At 33.7% G+C, this 19,273-nt stretch overlaps 1 protein-coding gene across 1 annotated transcript in view; it reads right to left on the bottom strand.

The window, feature by feature from the left end:
- Positions 1–19,273, bottom strand: part of BOD1L1 (biorientation of chromosomes in cell division 1 like 1) — a 77,171-nt gene that overhangs the window by 13,234 nt on the left and 44,664 nt on the right. Inside the window, exons 14-26 of the mRNA XM_044681207.1 lie at positions 16,916–16,959; positions 15,615–15,705; positions 14,014–14,084; positions 13,183–13,267; positions 9,754–9,827; positions 8,653–8,734; positions 8,140–8,213; positions 7,143–7,218; positions 6,994–7,028; positions 5,100–5,145; positions 1,926–1,957; positions 1,747–1,831; positions 1,147–1,309 (exon numbers count right to left, since the gene is read on the bottom strand). Of these exons, the coding sequence (XP_044537142.1) occupies positions 1,147–1,309; positions 1,747–1,831; positions 1,926–1,957; positions 5,100–5,145; positions 6,994–7,028; positions 7,143–7,218; positions 8,140–8,213; positions 8,653–8,734; positions 9,754–9,827; positions 13,183–13,267; positions 14,014–14,084; positions 15,615–15,705; positions 16,916–16,959 (958 nt within the window). The remainder of the gene's footprint in view (positions 1–1,146; positions 1,310–1,746; positions 1,832–1,925; positions 1,958–5,099; positions 5,146–6,993; positions 7,029–7,142; positions 7,219–8,139; positions 8,214–8,652; positions 8,735–9,753; positions 9,828–13,182; positions 13,268–14,013; positions 14,085–15,614; positions 15,706–16,915; positions 16,960–19,273) is intronic.

Genomic DNA, 19,273 nt, shown 5'->3' with positions numbered 1-19,273 from the left:
AGTTATTTCAATGGTCTAGGCAAGTGGCAGGGAGGGCCTGTAAGTATGATGGTAACACAAACATCACAATTAAAGTGATAGAAGGGGTTATAGGATATGGCAAGTGGATGTTTACAAGATGTGAATGAAAAGGAAGAGTCAAAGAATGTTATTAGATTTTGAACATGAACATAAGAGACAGGAAAGAAGTGATGCCTGGATAATAAGGAAGAGATGGTACCAAGATGAAAAGGGTGGTAGCAGGTCCAGTGTCAAATGCTATGCAGAGGTTAAGGATTAGGACAAGGACAGGAAGACAGTCACTGGATTCAATGATAAGGACATTATTAACCATCCCTTGAAAGTCAGTTAGTTAAGAAACATTTATTAGGCACTCACTATGCATGAGGTACTGTGCTAAGAGCTGGAAATACAAAGCAAGGCAAAAGACAGGCCCTCCCTGTCCTTGAGGATCTCAAAATCTCCTGGGGGAGATAATATGCCAACAGCTTCACACTATAAACAGAAAACAACCAAGAGCTATTTTAGTACAGTGGACAGGCATGAATGGAAGACTACAAGGAATTAAAAGATGAGTAGAGAGAGAGGAAGTAGAGATAGAGGGGATAATTTTTCTAGAAGCATGGCACTGAACAGGAGGGAAGGATAGAAAGAAATAGTTGCAATAAGACAAGGGCATGCTTGTAGTTGAGAGGAAGGAGCCAGCAGAGGAGGAGAGAATGAAGGTTTGAAAAAACTCACAAATACATCTGATGGTAAGAAAGGCAAGCATGGACCAAGGTCCATGAGGAGGAGGGGTTCCTTTATGAGGACATGAGGGGAGAAGATGTGAAGTTGGGGACCCAAAGAGCACAGATGTTTGGAATAGCCACTGTAAAGAGAGTGCTGGACAGCTAATAAAAGACCAATTTAAAAAGGATATATGAAGTAATGTGAACCTCAAAAAGTTCTTTAAAACATACATGCCAAGTATATCTTTAGCCCAAAGTGGGATGGATGAGCTGCCTTGGAAAATAGGAGAATCTTTAAGTGAAGACTGGAGGAACACTTTACAGAAGGGATTATGGTTCAGGCAAAGATTAGATCATTAAATCTCTTTTACTTCTGACTCTGTGATTATGACACTCTTTGTAACAGACTTATTACCTTTGAGCTTCTAATCTTGTAGCTGATCTAGTTGTGGCTCTTGAATACTTTTCATCCTCATCCTCTTCCTCTTCCTCCTCCTCCTCGGATTCTTGGTCTTTTTTGTCCTCGATTGCTTCAGATGCTGATTTCTGACGTTTTCTTTCTGGCTCTGATGTTTCTGCTTGGACAGAGATTTCAACTGTTGTATTATACAATTCTGAAAGTCACTATAATCACTAAGTTTAGAAGGACAACTCAGAAAGGGACTTGGAAGAAAAAGAAGTAGTTTTCCACTTCCTTTTTGTTTTAGAGTTTGCAATTTGCACTTGTTTAACAATCTCTCAAACACATTTGAGATAGTTTACTTATACAGTTCACAGCCAGAATAGAAAATTCACATGTACTTAGAAAAAGCATCTGGTATGTACCAATTCTGACATGGGATTATAGCAATTTGCACTATTTATATAATATTAATACTAGCTGTGAAGCACTGGATCTTTTCCCTCAAAGAAAAATACAAATAAAAACTGATTTCAAAATGATGAAATAATCTGTATTCAAGAACATCAAAAAGGTAATTTTCAACCAGTTAAAACCAATTTTTTGGAATCATACCAGTTTCTTCTAATACAGCGAAAGAGCGCTTGGGCTTTCTTCCTCTACGGCGTATAATTGCTACTATTTTTTCTTCTCCGTTATCCTAAATGCAATTAAATCATGAGAATCAAGTTGAGAAGAAATTCCAATTTTCACTTAAGACTTACATTTACTTCTAAGAGAAAACTGATACTTACATTGGTCAAATTCGCTTCTTCATTAGGGTCATCTTTAAGACAAGCAAAGAAATTAGTGCATTAATACTTATTATTTTAAATTGTTTAGGCACTAAGGTTCTCTACTATGTAAAGACCCAGTAAGGTAGTATTAATTAAAAAAAAATATGTGCACAATCTAGCTTATTTAATAATGGGAGATTTGGCTCCTCTTAAGAGGGAAATTCTCAATATTGAAAACAGACACTATAATACAGATAGCTCACAAAATAAAAACCATAATCCTGAATCTTTTGTTACCTATCAATTCTCTATGGAGACAAATTTATATTGATTTGAAAGGGAGGGGGGCAACGTTCACTTTATAATTTTCCTTTAATATAGTTTTTGTTTTTAAATTTCAGTGAAAACAATGCTATAAAAGATGTAATTATAGTTTCCTCAGAATTTATTTTTGTAAAAAAAAAAAAAAAAAGCTAAGTGATTTAATGATAAAGTGAAGCAAAAATTGCGGGAATATTTTTCAAACACAAAATCTTAATATATCTGATGATTTCTTATAGTGGCTTGCTGATAATTATGTTTTTTCTAGAGAACTTCAGGATAATGATGGAAATTATATATTTTTTTACAACAATGCAGTGAAAAAGTAGAAATTATTTTATGTTTTGTTACTGATATTCAGACAACCTATGGTAAAATCATGTGCTTAGAAACATAATTAGCAAAAGTGATTATAACATGGCTAACCTAGAATGCCAATATCATAATGAATCTCTTTAAAAAAATTTCTTTATTAAAAATGGTTTATCATTGTATAAAACATGGAATAAATGAAAAGTGTTCTCTTACTGATGATAGGCCTTGTCTTTATAGTCACTCAAAAGAGAAAAAAAACCAATCCAAACTTATCTCTTCAAAGGATAAAATACTATAAAAAAATGCCTCATTATTTTCATGCCTATCCAAACTATATCCCACTTGGCTATAAGCCTAACAAATTAAAAATGCTGATTTTATTTTTATCTTAATATTGAGTGCCACAAAACTCTAGAATGACTTAATTCTTTATATTAAACTGAGCTAATAAATGTTTTTCAATTAAATTTTTTTCTATTAATATTTCCTATGATTCCTGTTTTCTCCCTCCCCTCATTCCTCCCCCTCCCAGAGCTGACAAGCAATTCCACTGGGGGGGTTTTATATATATATATAAAATCATTCAAACCCATTTCCATATTATTCATTTTTGTAAAAGAGTAATTCTTTAAATGAGTTAAAATATATGTGTTTCAAATTAGATGTTCAAGCTTATGTTATGTTAGTTTTACTGCTTCCCCCTACATTTGACATCTTTTTTATTTCATTCTCTCACTTGTAAGGCCATATCCACACAAAGTTTAAAAAAGTAAGTCACTGGGATGAATGTATTTGCCATCTGCAGTGTGAAGTTCTATCTATGTTTTTGTCTCTGCCTGCCACTCACTTATAGATCTAGAATAGTAGTTTCCTTCCCAAACTCAGACATTTCTCTACAATCATTTCGAAAGCTTACTTCCTCTACTCTCCCATCTAACTCCGAGAAGAACCCCATTATTTCACCCTTCCTCTGGCTTCTAGAAAACAAACATTACAAAAATTATAAATAATTATCTGTCATGATTAGCTACAAAGAGAAGCTGTCTATAATTACATCTTTTGTTTCTGACCCCTCACATACATTCATTCAAAAAAAATTTACTAAGCATCTGCCAGGTGCAATTCACTGTGCTAGGCACTGTGGGAGATAAAGATTCTGACCTTAAAGGAGTCTATGAATCTAGTTGAAGTTAATGTACCTATATAGATAAATATGATACAGATCAGTCTATGATACATGTAGAAGGGAATAAAATGTATGACATTAGATGAAGGAAATGATTACTTTCTAGTTTTCCATGGGAGGGTGTTTCAAAGGAAAGTTTCACAGAGGAAGGTCACTTGAACTGGGCTTTGAATAAAAGGGAAGATGTCAGTAGGCCGAGACAAGAAAAGGACATCTAAGGTATATGAAAGAGTGTGCACAAAGGCTCAGAATTAGGAAATATATTTGCTCAGGGTACAGTGAATTGGCCAGTTTCTAGGATAGACTACACAAAAGGGATTAAAGTGAATAAGACTGGAAAGTTTAAGTTGGAACCAGATTATAGAAGGTATGTAGCATATTAGAATAAATTAAAGAAAAAACCAAACACAACAGAAACTCTGTTTTGTTTCTAATTCCAGGACTTTTTAAAAAAGTTGTTTTCATCTCTATATACTAAAACAACGTTTTTGATTTTTCATGGAAAAGCACCTATCATGGAGAATCTCATGGTAAGTATGAATAAACTACAACACATTACTCTAGTAATGTTATAAGAGAGGAGTGGAAAAGATATTATCAAAAGGCAATATGACTGGAAAAGAAGAGTGGAACAGCCATGCTGCAAGAGATATTTTAAGTATTAGGTGATGCCTCTCATATGTACTTCACTGCTATCTATATCACATCAAAAGAAACAGAAGACCTATACCATACTGGGTAGAACCTCTCAGGAAAATTCATGAATAAGAGCTGCAAAGGATGAGAGGACAAGTATGAAATGCAGTCAGCACTATTTGAGAAATTAGGGATCCTTCAAAACAGCTCTTTCTGACTTTGACTCTGGGCTGACCAAACCCAGTTAAATGTAAAAAATGTGACAGGTCAACATTTCATCTGTGGAATGAAAATCTATAGGTAAATTGTGAAGAAGAGGCTGTTTGTTCAGTATACTTTAACCTTCTACTAGAGTAAAAGGAGGCTTATCTCAGGGAGGAAAACCACTAGGTTACAATTATGTTAAAAGTTCAGATTTATATGATACTTTATGGCTTTCAAAGAACTTCACTCAGAATACTCCAGGAGCTAGGTAGTATTAGAACTACCTCCATTTAATAGAGGTTATAGAGGTTTGGTTACTTATAGATGTAACTAAGGTAGATGAATGGGGTCTTGTATGTAGGGTTTCTGATTCCAAGTGCAAGGTGCTTTTTATCTATCATATATCATGAAACTTGGTTATCACTGAATAATGGAATTAAAGGCTAAAATCCTGCCCCTTCTTCACCCCACCCCTAAACAACACACAGCTTTCCCACTCATTACAAACAGGAATGCTGAAAGAACCATACCTGTTTGAGCAATCTTCACTCTGTCCCTCAGTGGAGATTGTCGTATCTAAAGAGGGGGGGGGGGGAAATCTCTCTAAATTAGCACATTTTAACAAAATCGTATAGAGGCTAGAAAACTAAAGGTTTAATGACTTTATCATATTCTTAAAGACTAATTAACGTTTAGAAGCTTTTATAGTATATTTCACATTAGAAGTATTTACTAAACATTAAGTGAATGAATTTTTTCTGACTGCTTATAAAGATAACATTTCTAATTGGCCAGATAGACCAGATGAATGCAGAGCAGATAGTTGTGTCTAGGAAATATGGAACTGCCTGAATTCATGGAAAAATCATGAGGTGATAAATCCTCAAGAATAAGGAAGCACAAGTTCAACTGCTCTGATTCCTCCTTGACAAGCTGATATCATTTGAACCCATAGCATGTGCCTGTAGACTGCAGTGTCACATGAGCAGGAATGGAAGAAAGAATGCCAAGAGATGGCAGGTTGGCTCTTGGGACTGCTAAATACAGTCTAAGAAAATACACTGTCTTTTAATTAGACCAACATAGCAGATTATTTCCTACAAGAGGCAACCCCTACCACATGCTGGGCACTGTTGGGCATTAAGAAACACAGTAGGTTGAGGTAAGAATGGTCTCTAACTTCTAGATGCTTATAGTCTAAGAGGGATTCTCAACACAATATGGCAAACACATCTGAATACAAAATAATGTGTGAAGCCCGAGGAGAATGGCATTATTAATAATATTCTAGAGAAAATTGTTGAATTGGACTGAACATAGCTTCCCTTTTAGAAATTCCCAAGTTCCAATTCTTAAGTATTAGAGAAAATGAATTATTATTAATTCAATGTTTTAAAAATTATGACTGAAGGTTTTTGGACATACATGTTACTATATTATAAGGAAATCTTTTAGATACTTCAGGATTAAAGGAAATAATAGATATGGATTGCTTCAATGTTGTTATACAAACAGAAAATAGTATTTATAAACCTTCTTTGATAATACATACCAAACTAGATGCTTACAGTATATGCTTACAACTGAACTTGATGGAGAACAGTGTTAGAACAAAGTTCACTTGTATATTAAAACTGTTCATGTAAGAAATAATTAGCTTAAAACTTAACTTTACAAAATATAGTCACATTTTTCTTTTATTTTAGCCATAAATTTAGATGTGAAAGGGAACTTGGAGGTTATCTAGTCAAACCTCATTTTACAGGTGAAAAACTTAGTCCCAATGAAGTGAAGTGATTTGGTTATGATCAAGTGCTAGTAAACAGAAGAACTGTGAAAAAGCCTAGGTACTTTCAAGCTCAAATTGAGTGTTCATTGTATTACATCATGCTGCCTTTCAAATTTCTGCATAAAGAAAACTTACAAAGGCCCAGGCAAGCCATTAGACTTTAAGGAATAAATAACAATTCCTTTAATTTCATGTGTGAAACAATAAGAACTAAAACGGTGTATGAATTATTATCATCCAATTCCATTAGCTTAGCACAGCCAAGAGAATGCCTTTATATTTTTCGTAGTCATGAGAGTTCACCTGAATTTTTTCTATTTTTAACTGAGGGATACAAGTTTCAATTTAATTTTTTGGTCCAGACTTGTGATTTTATTGGCGTAGGGAATATCTAGTAAGGAAACTTCTCCAATAAATGCTTATCAACAACTATTTTGGAAAATATACTGGCATGGTTGCATGTGGACAATAGTCATGTCTAGTAAGCCAAGACCAGGGTAGGACTTGACACTATGGTCTGCTATCACAATGACAATGCAAAATATATGTATTGTGGTAAACTATGTGAAGGGAAAAAATATGTTAATTACAGTTTGTTTTCTGCAAGAGGAAGGTTGGCAGGAGGAAAAACTTACAGTTACCATATCAGTATCTGTTTTGGAGTCTTCTTCTAAAAAAAAAAAAAAGAATTAAAAGCTAATTTTAAAAAATCAACTTGAATCATTTCATGTCCAACTGAAAATATATCAAATAATTTAATTGAATTAAAAAACTTATTACTTACTAGTTTTTACTGTTACTTCTATAGGGTATTTACGTGGTCTTCCTCTTTTTCTTTTAACTATTACAGGATGGTCTTCCTAAAGGAGGAATAAAAAAAAGGCTATAGTATTATTTCCAGTCTAGAAAGTTTGTTTTTTTTTTTTTAAATTGGACAATTAGACTCTATATGTCAATATTTGGGTGAAACATGAAAGCACATTGTACACCTAGGGAATGTACACCTTCGTAAATACAGTGGGTTCAAATATTCTACCGGTCTCCTTATTTGAACATTTCTTTTAACGGTTTTATGCTACGGAACTTTGACCTTATAGAGATAAACAAATTTATCATTACAGATTTTGATGTGGTGTGGTGTAGATAAAGAATTAGTGCAGAGCACCTATGCTATGAAATGGAACCTTATTATACCTCCTCCCCCCCAATTAAAGGCACTCTACCTACCAAATGCACTTTGGTCTCAAAAGCCTATTGGTTTGGAAAGGTGTGGTAGTAGTAATAACAATAATAACAACTTTGAAACCTGACAATAATGATGCAATTTATATTTATATGGTGTTTAATAAAGTACAAAGAGTTTTAATAGCCACACCATGTGTTCCTCCAAAGAGCTCTGTGAGATGTACACTGTTATCCCAGTTTTACAACTAAGAAAAACTGCAGCTTAAAGACAAGTTTCTTGCTCAAGATCAGATAGCTTCTAAAGGAGCAAAACTAAGCAAGGAGCCAAGGATTTCAGACTTGCTAGTCCTTTTTCTGTGACTTCACCATGCTGTCTTCTTTTTTTGAGGAAAAACTTTTAAGGAGAAAAGACATTTCTACACCAGTGATGGTGTTTTATATTTCATTAAAACTATCTTTTCTGAAGAACCTAGAACAGTCCCTTACACACAGGGATGCTCAAAAATAAAGCTATTGAGTTCACAATACTGGAACAGAATCTTTTGTATTTTTATCTTGACATTTCCCCCATTAAAAAAACTTGAATAAAGGCTTGCCTCTGGAGATTTCACATTGTCCTCTTCATTCTCCTCTGCCTTTTCATCATTATGTTCCTTGTTACTATGCTCACCTGTAGAAAAGGCACAGCTCAGAGGAAATACTGCAGTATACATGGCCTGAAGAATCCCATCAATCAGTTCCAGTACTATTCCCTCCCCAGCTTATGGAGAGCTATGCTGTAGTCAAGATTATAGCAAAATAACCAATTCATGACTAACCCATGGAAAAAGACAATTTAAATTAGCATGACAATGTTTAATAATCAACAGATGAGGATCCAAATTTGAAACTCGTATTTACTAACTGCAGAGAGCCATATAAAAGCAGTTGAGTGTTTCTTCCTTCCTTCCTTTTTTTTTTAAAAGGAAAAAGATGAGCTAAGTAACTAAGTGAAGATTTGCATGCCAAGTAACAAACATACTGAATAGATTATAGGTTGCTCATTATTGCCATAACCATTCTCAAAATAATTTATGCTAATTATGTGACAAATATATCATGTTACTTACCCTTTTCTGCCATGGAACTTAAAGTAGCAGTATTTTTAATACTTTCTTGGCATATCTCTTCTGTACGTTCAGAACTCTCTTCCTACTCAGAATGTGAAAAAAGAGCAAGAGTAGATCACTTCTTTTTCAAACCTGTTTTTCTATTAGTCTCCACCCTCTTCACCATTCCTAATATTATAAAATAGATACATTCCATAAAATATTTTTCCTACTAATACAGCTTTTCAATAATGTTAATAAATCAAGCAGAAATTTATAGAACCCTGACTTTACTGTAGGTGACTTAGTTTTGCCCTAACTTCATGTTTTCAGAGAACCAATTAAGTTTAGGTGGCATGTATATCTGTAAGTCTTTTTGGCCCTTTATTTTTGGAGGTTGTTATTAGTAACATTAAAAAAAACCCATCTTTTATGCCTGCCTTTTAATATAAAGGTAGGTTAACACCTTCAAGAGTACAAGATCACATAAAACTTGAATACTACATTGCTCTGTACAAAAGCATCTAAGCACTTAAACTCCCCTTTACTTCCACATACTGGGGAATGGAAATTGATTCTAATTATTTAGTTCAATATCAAGAGTTTCCTTTCCCTAAACATTTTCTAGGTGAGCAGTGAAAAGAAGAAACCATCCAATTTTTTTTTTTGAGAAGTCTGAGAATTCTTCATGGATTTGTTTTTCTTTCAATTACTTGAGAGTTTAAATTTATTTTAAAGTTGGCTTTAAAAAAGTGTTATCAGTTATTTTTAGAAAAAATAGAATGTTTTGACAATATCCAAATTTCTTATGAAAATGACAATAGCATTGAATGTAGATTGTTTTGTCTGATAAAAAATAGTCAATTCTATTATCCATGTTAACAGTTTCACTTTCCTAATTATATTTTCAGCCTCAAATGGAGATTATAAGCTCTATCATCTTCTTCATAGAGCTACTGTAAGAAAGCTCTCTATCAGCTATTATTATGTGGAAGTAAAGTGGGCAGAAGAATTAAAAAGGAGTATTATAAGAATTCACAGTGATATAATCAGGTTATCAAAAAAACAAAAACAAAAACAATAAAAACCAAACCCCCAAACCAGCATATGTGGGTAAAATACCTTTATAACTTGTGATTTTGTTTCAGAACACTGACTCTGTACCACTTCTTTGCTGCATGAGCCTGGGTTATCATCTGTAAATCAGTTTAGACATGATCACAGAAGGATAAACTTTAGAAGACCAATTACATGAAAAATAAAATTATTCCAGGTATAAATAGCATCTGATGTCTTAAAAATTACCATAACTAATAGAAATATTTCTAAGCTGAATCATAAAGAAGTCAAAAGTGATGAATACATATGACCAAATTAGGATTTGAGAACTGAACATTGGTTTTTGACTTAGCAAAGCAAACTATACATGATTATATTTATAATAGTCACTTAATGGAATTTACAGAACCATGAACAACTCCTTGGTGATACTTTCTAATAAATGAATGTTAACATCCAGCTTCCTAGAAGCACCAGGGTCCCTTCTTGTGACTCTTATCAGTGTTAGAATGCACATATAATAGATAAAATGATAACTATCACCAAAAAAAGAAGTGATTAAATGCATACTTTATTTTCATGCTACTAAGAATATTTTGGCCAAGACTTGTGGGGATTGCTTTCACTCTGCTGAATCAGTCTGCAATTATATAGAAGAGCTACTAGGGAAAAAAAAAGAGCAGTTTATGTAGGTAAAACAGTATTCTTTTGTAAGATAGTGATAGGCCACATGGACAGAGGGGAAGAGCAAAACATCCATCTTAATTTAACTAAGGCTCTAATTTTGATCTGCATTCTCACTGGCAAATGAAGAAAATACAATTCTGATTATACTATTCAAAATGATGATCTTGACTGTGTTTTGAATATCAAACAAAAGGTCCAAAATCAGTTTGGGAAGCCTATATCAAAGAATTTGGGACTAAGGATTACTCAATATCTTTTATGATAACTGGAACAAAGAATCAACAGTATGTTTATCATGTACTAAATTAGGTTTTCACTAATTGTTAGTGCCCTAGAACAAAAAACCTAATTCAAAATACCTATGCCAATAGCAAAATGTTATTATAAAAATGAGATAAAATCCAAAAAACCCAACAATAGAGTAGTATCATGCAGCAGTGGTTCTCAAGGTTTCTTGTTCCACAAACCCCTTTCAAAAATAGTTAACAAAAAACTAAAACAGTAATGATAAAATGTAGTGAACCCCAGGGTAATTTAAGATACTGCCTATACTATTTTTTACAACTTTTTAATACATAAAGTGCAGTTCAAAGAATTTTTAGCTCGAACCCTTGGACCAGCACTGCAAATTCTGGTATATACTGGGCTAGAAGTCAGGAAACTTAGGTACTGGGATATGGACATTAATTAGTTATATGACTGGGCAAGTCACTTCTTTGGGCTGTCTCCCTCACCTGTAAAATAATAGGGTCAGATCTGGTAATCTTTTGGTTTTTTGCAACTTCACAATTCTATGAATATAAATATGGGATGGGATGAACAGAAGACAAGACTTTGGTGTCATAAATGACAAATAAATTAAGAGGCACTAATTGAAAAACTATATACAGGACAGTATAGTAGAAAAAAGATGGGATTCTTATTCCCAATAGAAAAAGCACTTAAATGCTTAGATTGGTTGGAATTCGATTATTAACTGGTATGTAGGAAGCACCGCGTAAATGAATATTAATTAGTGCAGATAATCAGCAGGTAAATAGGATGGTCCACAGATGAGGTTTTATGTCTAAGCTGTTATTATAGACCAGAATTAAAAGAGAAATTATAGTGGTCAATAATAAAGTGTTCTTTTTTTATTTACAGGGAATAATTCTAAAGAGAAGAAGCCTATTTTCTCTCAAAATAGTATTTCCCACTCCCCCCTACCCACTACTCTTTTCCACTTTTGGATGGCTTTACTATTGTTTTTCCTAATAAAGAAGTTAAATCTGTTACTGTGTAACTCCTACCCAATGCTCTTAATTCTTCCCTGTGGGGCCAAACAGAAAAGTTTAATGTCTCTTCTACATGATAACCCTTAAAATACTAGAAGATGGCTGGCTTCTATGTCTTTTCCCCATGGCCAACTCTATCTTCTTCGGGACAAATTTGCCCAGTTCCACTCAAAAGAGCTTTATATAGTTCTGGTCTGGAAGGTTTTTGTGGCCATCATGCAAGTCTACTACCTCTGGATACTCTGATTTGCTGATGTCATTCTTTAGAGGTGGGGCCCAGAACCGAACACAATATTCCAGCTATAGTTTGACTAGGGTTGAATGCATTGGGACTATTACCAGCCATGTTTGAGATAGTCTTAAAGAAGATTATGATTACGTATAACTAGGGAATAGGAAAAGTTGGGAAGCACTTAGGTTGGCCAGAGGTCTTCCTTAACTCCAAAGACCTTGGGAGACTTAGACTAATTCAGTTGCAACTTAAGAAATAAAGAGGATCCTGAACTTCTTAGGCCAGCATGGAAAAGAACTAAATCTTCAGGTCTGTATGTGAGGCAAAGAAATATATTACATTCATAAATTTTCTGTCCTATTTATCTACCAATTTTAATGTGGGAAAATACATTTTAAAGTGTTAGATCCTTTAAACCCAGAAAATGATAGCAATTGGAGCAATGGTGGAATAGCAAGTATTATTTCACCTATTCACAAAGAGCCAGGGAAAGAAGCATGTTGCAGCTACACATGCTTGACCACAGGAGAGGAAAACATGTGGCTGAATGGTAGGAGTTCCTGGACAAACACCAAGAATTCCTGGAGGGAAGATCATTAATGTGACCTCAGAGCTGGATAAGCAGCAAGAGAAGACTAAGCCATGACATTAAGGACTGAAATGCAAGGGTTTATGCTTATCTTCTGCTAGTACTGAAAATTGTTTGGTAACTATAGATTAATGGGAATGGGGGTGGTAGTGTTACCTTTCTAACAACTTCAAGTTCATTTTCCTCCCAGAGTATTTTTCTCCCATAATGCAGAATATAAGGCCAAAGTACTATATTGGTCCCTAGTGAGATTTATTGGAATGTTGGAGTTTGCTTCTCTGGCAATCTGAAATTTGTTTCACTGCTGAGATAAGTCCAAAGATTCAGGGTATTGTCATAAAACTGGAGTCCTATAGAGGTTTTTCTGGTGAATGTGGAATTTGCTTCAAAAGGAAGTAGAGTTGTACTGACTACTTGTGGGTTACTGTAACTTCTTTGTGGTTGCTTTGTATTTTTAGTGTAATGAAGCAAGTAGGCTTTCTATACCTGTTCAGCTGCATTTGTGGCTGCTAGGACTCCTTTTATTCATACCTCTAAAACTTAGACCAGCTATAGTTTGAGTTTCCCAAAGGAAACTGATTGGGGACAAAATTAGCCAAAGACATGATATAAGTCCCCAAGACTGAACCTATTCCATGTAAGACCCAGTTTGGGGTCCTTGTCAATAGATTATATGAAAATAACAAAATATCTTTATGTATTTCACTTACCTAATTCATCTTCTGAAAAGGAAGAATATTTTTTCCTTTTTCTTCTAGGTATATTATTTCTATCTTCTTGGCAAGGAAATCCTAGCTATAATTAAGCAGGAATATGACAAATAAAACAAGAGAATTTAGAACCAGAGTCATACTACTATATTACTAGCAACATTATTAGTTCTAAAATGAATTTACTTAAGCTGAAAAAAACTAGAAATTTAGCAAGTTAAACTTGAAGATGCATTTTGAAAAACATTGAGACTATTTTTTTTCTTTCTGAAAGTAAAGCCTCTTAAAATCTCTGGATCTCTGTTAGTTCAAAATATCTAACCTATATGTAGATAAATTACCTAGATCTGCAATTTAGGCATAATGATTATTCACATTTACATAATATTTTAAGTTTAAAGTACTCTAACCCCTTGGGGAAAAATGCAAATATGATTATATTTTAAGAGATGAAAAAGTTGAGGCTACTAAGTGATTAGTACACACCTTACATATGGTCCTACAAGTGAGTGTTAGAGCTAGGCATGTCAAACAATCACAAAATTTGTCATGTTTAAAGAACCACTGTGTTCAGAAATAATTTTATAAATATGCCATAACATGTAGGACCATGAGCTAAGAGACTTGGGTTCTAGTCTTAACTCTGCTCTTAATGAGTGATGGGACCACTTCTTTAGTGAATTGGCTTCCTTATCTGTCAAATCAGGAGATCCGATCAGATGACTAAATTTTCTTTCAGTTCCCAAATTTTTTTGTTCTTTTAAAATTATATCAATAAATTGAGCCTATCACCCATATTTTTTAAAGTTTCCATCTTACAGAACAACTTACCTCTTCTTTCACTTCAACAGTTTGACTTTTTACAGCTTCATAGATGTCCTTTTCATTGGCAGGTCTATCTACTAACAATTAAATATAAAAGTTAGGAGTCTTTCGCTGCAATGATCATTATGAGGTTTGGGAGCCTAAATTAACAAACTCTTCAGAACTACAAAGGGAAATAAATTCTCCTTTTATTCAACTCTTAGATTCTCTATGGGAACATGGCTCATATCAAGGAGTACTTCAGTAATTGATGACACATGAGGAAACCAGTGGAAATGTGTGTCGGCTTCGGGGGGATTGGGGGAGAGCAAGAACATGAATCATGTAACCATGGAAAAATTTTTTCTTAAAAAAAAAAAAAAGTTCTTGATGAATTTATCATGTAATACTTCATACTGTAGTTATTTCGGTTAGTGTCCTAACAGAAACCTCTCACTAGACTGGAAGTAGGCGACTGAAGCATTATCTACACTTTGTACCTTTCTCTGTTAGTATGGTGCTAAAAACAAAGCATAAACTTAATTGTTATTATCTGTTGTGAGAATTATTCTGTTAGTTGTTGTTGGTCTCCACAGTATGCCTCTAATGAAGTTTTCTATTTGAATTACATTAAAATTTTTTTTTCTTAAAAAAAAAAAAAATCAAGTAAAACAAGCATTTCCATATAACAAGAAAAAGGAGATTGTCCATAAATGAAAGCACAAATCTCTTATATGGTTAGCTTATTCTTCTTCAGATGGAGATTATAAATCCCATTCACAAGTGTTCCTGCCCTTCCCTACCCTCCCCGCATCTCTTAGAAGGCATAGTCTAGGAGGCTGATATGTTCATATAAATTAAGTCTTTCATGTTTTCCTCTTTAAGTTCATTTTCTGGAGGTAACATTCACAGTTTATTCTTCCAGAATTAATTTTATAGCCATGTATAACATTTTTTTGGTTCTACTCATTTTGCTATTCATTATTCATGTAATTCTTTCCAAGTTTAAAAAAAAAATTAGCCTGCTTTTCTATTTGGATTTAAGAGTTGCACAGGAAACTGATGTACAGAAGGAAAAGCTGTGATAATACCAAAGAGAACTAATTGGCCCAAGTCTACCCCTAGTTAGGATGTACCTGTACAGAGAATCAGGTCCACAAGTTAAAAATGAACTCAAAAAGGGTTAACAGCAAGCAGATCAATCTTTTGACCTTGTGGAATCTTGTTGTAAAGATGATTCATCTTTCCTCTTGGTAGAATGGGAAGTATCAGTGTTGCCTTCTTCCTATTTCCTTTCTATCTCAGTAGTCTATTTGTCCTAAGCTCTCAGAGCTAGGACTCTCTTTAGTTTGGCCATGATAGATATGTGGGTTTTTGAATTCTGAGTGGTGTTACTGATCTAAAGGAAGTGATGTCCTTGTCTGTCTCCTCCTGTACCTAAAGCAAGGTGTCTTTGCATATGACAGGTTTTTGACAAAGTGTTTGATGAATATAACTTTGGTTACATGGAGAAGTTCTAATTATTTAAGGAAAGGCATGAACCTCAAGGTGGTTAGTAAATAAAAAAGTAACTAACTTGGAGAAAACAAGTTTTAGTGCAAGTCATTATTATTCTGCAATTTATTTACCTTTTATTTCATTAGTGTTTTCTGAAATCTTTGTTTTCCTTTCCTTGCAACTGTGAACGTCTTCATTTATTTCCAAGTCTGAATTTTTTACCTAAAATGAAAAGTATAAAGCCATTTAATACACATCATTCTAAGAGGTTAAAACTGAAAATAATTTCCTATAACTTATCTGTTGATCAAATATAAATGGAAGAGAATGTAGTGCATGTTTTTTCCATTTTGTATAGAACCTTGAGTTCTCTGAGCACATGCCACCTTCCTTTTAAGAGGTTCATGTAGGATAGACTGGTCCAAAGAATTCCTTTACCTGTTTCTTAAAGAGTTAAGGGGAAACATGGAAGCCCTATTCAAGGTGGAAGAGGGAAAATCCCTTTTTAAAAACCTCCTTTCTCCAATTATTATTATTTCACTTTCCCATTTATCTTTAAAATCCATAAGTGTAGAAGGCCCATGGGTGAAATCTTTCATTTTTAAAGCAAGGAGGCTGAGTTAGAAAATGGCAACGCCTAGCTTTAAGACACTATGATTTAGCAACTAGCTGCAAATAAAGGTTAATTTTCAAATTTATGTATGTTCTTCACAGGATTGGTTTTCTAATTTTAAAATTGTATCTTCAGCTTGTTTCACATGTATACACCCACATATATAAAGAAAAAAGATATCTATATCTATGTGTGTATATGTGTACACACACACACACACACACACACACACACACACACACACACACACACACACACACACACTCTCCCCCCTTATTTTATTCCAGTAACAAAGTTAAACATAAATTTTCCATGGTTACATGACATGTTCTCTCCCTCTCTTCCAGAGCTGACAAGCAATTCCACTGGGTTATATATGTATTATCACTCAAAACCTGTTTCTATATTATTCATTTTTGTTTCATAATTTAAAAGAACATCATGGAAGGCATCACATTAGCCTATTTTTAAGTATCTCTTATTTTCTCACTTTAATAGCTTTTTAAAACATCATTCTGAAAAAACATATAATCCTCACAATGTAATTATTTTTTAATAATAAAATCCAAAAGAACACTATAATTCAGAATCACGAGTTTAACAGATACCTAAGCCAACTAGGTTTCATGAGAGAGAGAAACCCAATTCTCAGTTGGCTAAGTAGAGGTACATATTTTAATAATATGACACTTAGAAACCAATAAGCAATATTTAATGTTAGTGGATGTCTACTTTTGTTCTAAAGAGATACAAACTCCTGGGGTATCACTACCAATGACATACAGTGTAAAATAAGATCTAATAATTAATAAAACTTACATTTGTTGAATCATTCTCCAACACGGTAATTTTCTGTGGTTCAACTGTTCAAAAACAGAATTAAAACATTTTAAGGAAATTCAATATTGTAGAACAAGTTGTAAAGTCTCCTGTCCTTCAATCAATCAATCAATTAGTATTTACTCTGTGCCAGACACTGTGGATAAAAAAGGAAAAATCAAACAGCCCGTGCTCTCAAGGAGCTTTTATTTTCAACAGGGGGAACAACATTTATACATAAGCATATATAAAGTATAAACAAAGTAAAGACAAAGTAATGGGAAAGGGAGGCACTAATAGCTGAGGGGGAATCAGGAAAGGACTTTTATAACATAAACATATGTCACTGACTGCATTTTTAGTATAATGACAATGGTTTGTTATCCTGGAGGAATTTAAATGGAAGTTGTTGATGAACAGAAACATTAGGGGAAAAAGTCAAAATAAAGTATCTCAAACAAGTAAACAAGTTAATAGAATAAAAAAATTAAGGTGTAATTTCAGGAATTATTTTAGTACAATCCATCTATAAAGAAAAGATTTTATAGATGAAGAGGCCGAGTCCCAGTACATTTTATACCCTTAATTTACAGTGTACTTTTCTTTTTCTTTATTTTTTGTCTTTGTAACCTCAGCATCTAGCAAAGGTGAAAGAGGGATAGGACCAATTATTCCACTGGAACTTTAGTGGGAATAAACTCCTACTTATGTAGCTGGCCTGTTCTCTGAAACATAAGTCTTAGACAATGTTGCCTAGAGCAGTGGTGTCAAACTCAAATAGAAATGGGGCCATTAAACCTTATATATAGCTTCTTGCAGCTGCAGGGACTTAGAAAACCATATAGTTTAAATAATTTGTGTTCTATTAATCTGGCAGTACTCTATGGGGACGGCACCCTGTTGGATACACTAGCCTAGACCACAGAGAGGTTAAATTATTTGCTAAGGGTAATGCATCAGATATGTGTTTAAGAGGTGGGATTTGAACCCAAGTCTTCCTGGCTTCAAGGCTGGCTTTTTATCTTCTTTGCCAGAAATAAACACTTATCATCTATCTTAAAAAAAAAAAAAAATCAATCGAGAAGTTAGGCCGTATACACTATAAAAGTTTACATTCTTTAGAATCTTGGATTAAAAGACCTGCTGTTCAGGGTCAACAATGACAGAAAATAAATTTTTCCCTTCAACAATTTCCTATTATGTAAGCAAGTCTTTTTATTATACCACAACACAGTTCAAGGGCCCTGAACTATATTCTGATTCTGAATGAAACATCTAAGAACACTGAAAAATCTAACACTGACACTTATCAAATGGTTTATTAACTATTATGTATCCTTAAGTTTTGAACCAATGTAGCCTCAACATTCTGAGAATCTATAAGATTTTTGAATAAATGACAAAACTCAAGGATTTTTGAAGTTGCTAGTATTTGAAAAAATTGAATTTCATAGTAGTCCCACAGGTGAGGTTCAAGAGAAGCACTGATGCTTCCTTTAATACCATTACATCTAAGATGATTTTCTATGTAAAACCCTTATTTGTTATTTATATTATAACAAATGAAGAGAAAAAGTTGTTTATCCCAACTGTGTATACTTTCTTACCACCTACGCCCTTAAGTCTGTCTTCTGTCTTCATTAATTTTCTGAAAGCAACTGTCTCCAAGATCACCAAGGAATGCCTAATTACCAAGTATAATAACTGTTTTGAAGTCTTCATCTTTCTTTGCAGGATCTAACACTTTTGAACTCTTTTAGGATACCATTTCCTTCCTTGTCTTTTGAATGATTCATTTTCTAGTACTCATTCCAACACCATCATTTACCCAATATTAAAAATGTTGTTGTTATCTTAGATTTTCTTTCCTTTCATTCTCATTTACATCAGTTACAAGGTCTTGTGTTTTTTTATTTCCATAATATTCTTATTCTCGACATTCTAATCTATAGGTCCTCATCATCATTTGCCCAATGTATTGTAATAATCTCCCAATATACCTTTCTCCTTTCTTTTTCACTCCAATCTTTAGACCACTATTCTTTCTTATGCCTAAATCTGAGATATGATTCTACTCTTCAGAATCCTTCAATGACTATTTTTAAAATAAAATTTAACCAACTGTGCCTGACACCCAAGGTCTTCTATAATCTAGCAGTCTTAATTCCTCTAGTCTTTGTTGTGATTAAACTTGAGCTAAACCCATATTTCCTTGCCTCTGGCTCACAGCATTCCCCCCTCCTTCCTTTTCTTTTCTCCTCTGTTTAATTTCTATTGATTCTTTAAAACTCAACTCAAATGAAACTTTTTCCAGCTGAACTAGATATCTGATGGTAGTGTGTGCTGGTAAACGTTGGC

This window comes from Gracilinanus agilis, chromosome 6, assembly GCF_016433145.1.
Source record: "Gracilinanus agilis isolate LMUSP501 chromosome 6, AgileGrace, whole genome shotgun sequence".
Lineage (NCBI taxonomy): Eukaryota > Metazoa > Chordata > Mammalia > Didelphimorphia > Didelphidae > Gracilinanus > Gracilinanus agilis.
Note: the sequence above shows the minus strand (reverse complement) of the source record. Positions and strands in the feature narration are given on the sequence as shown.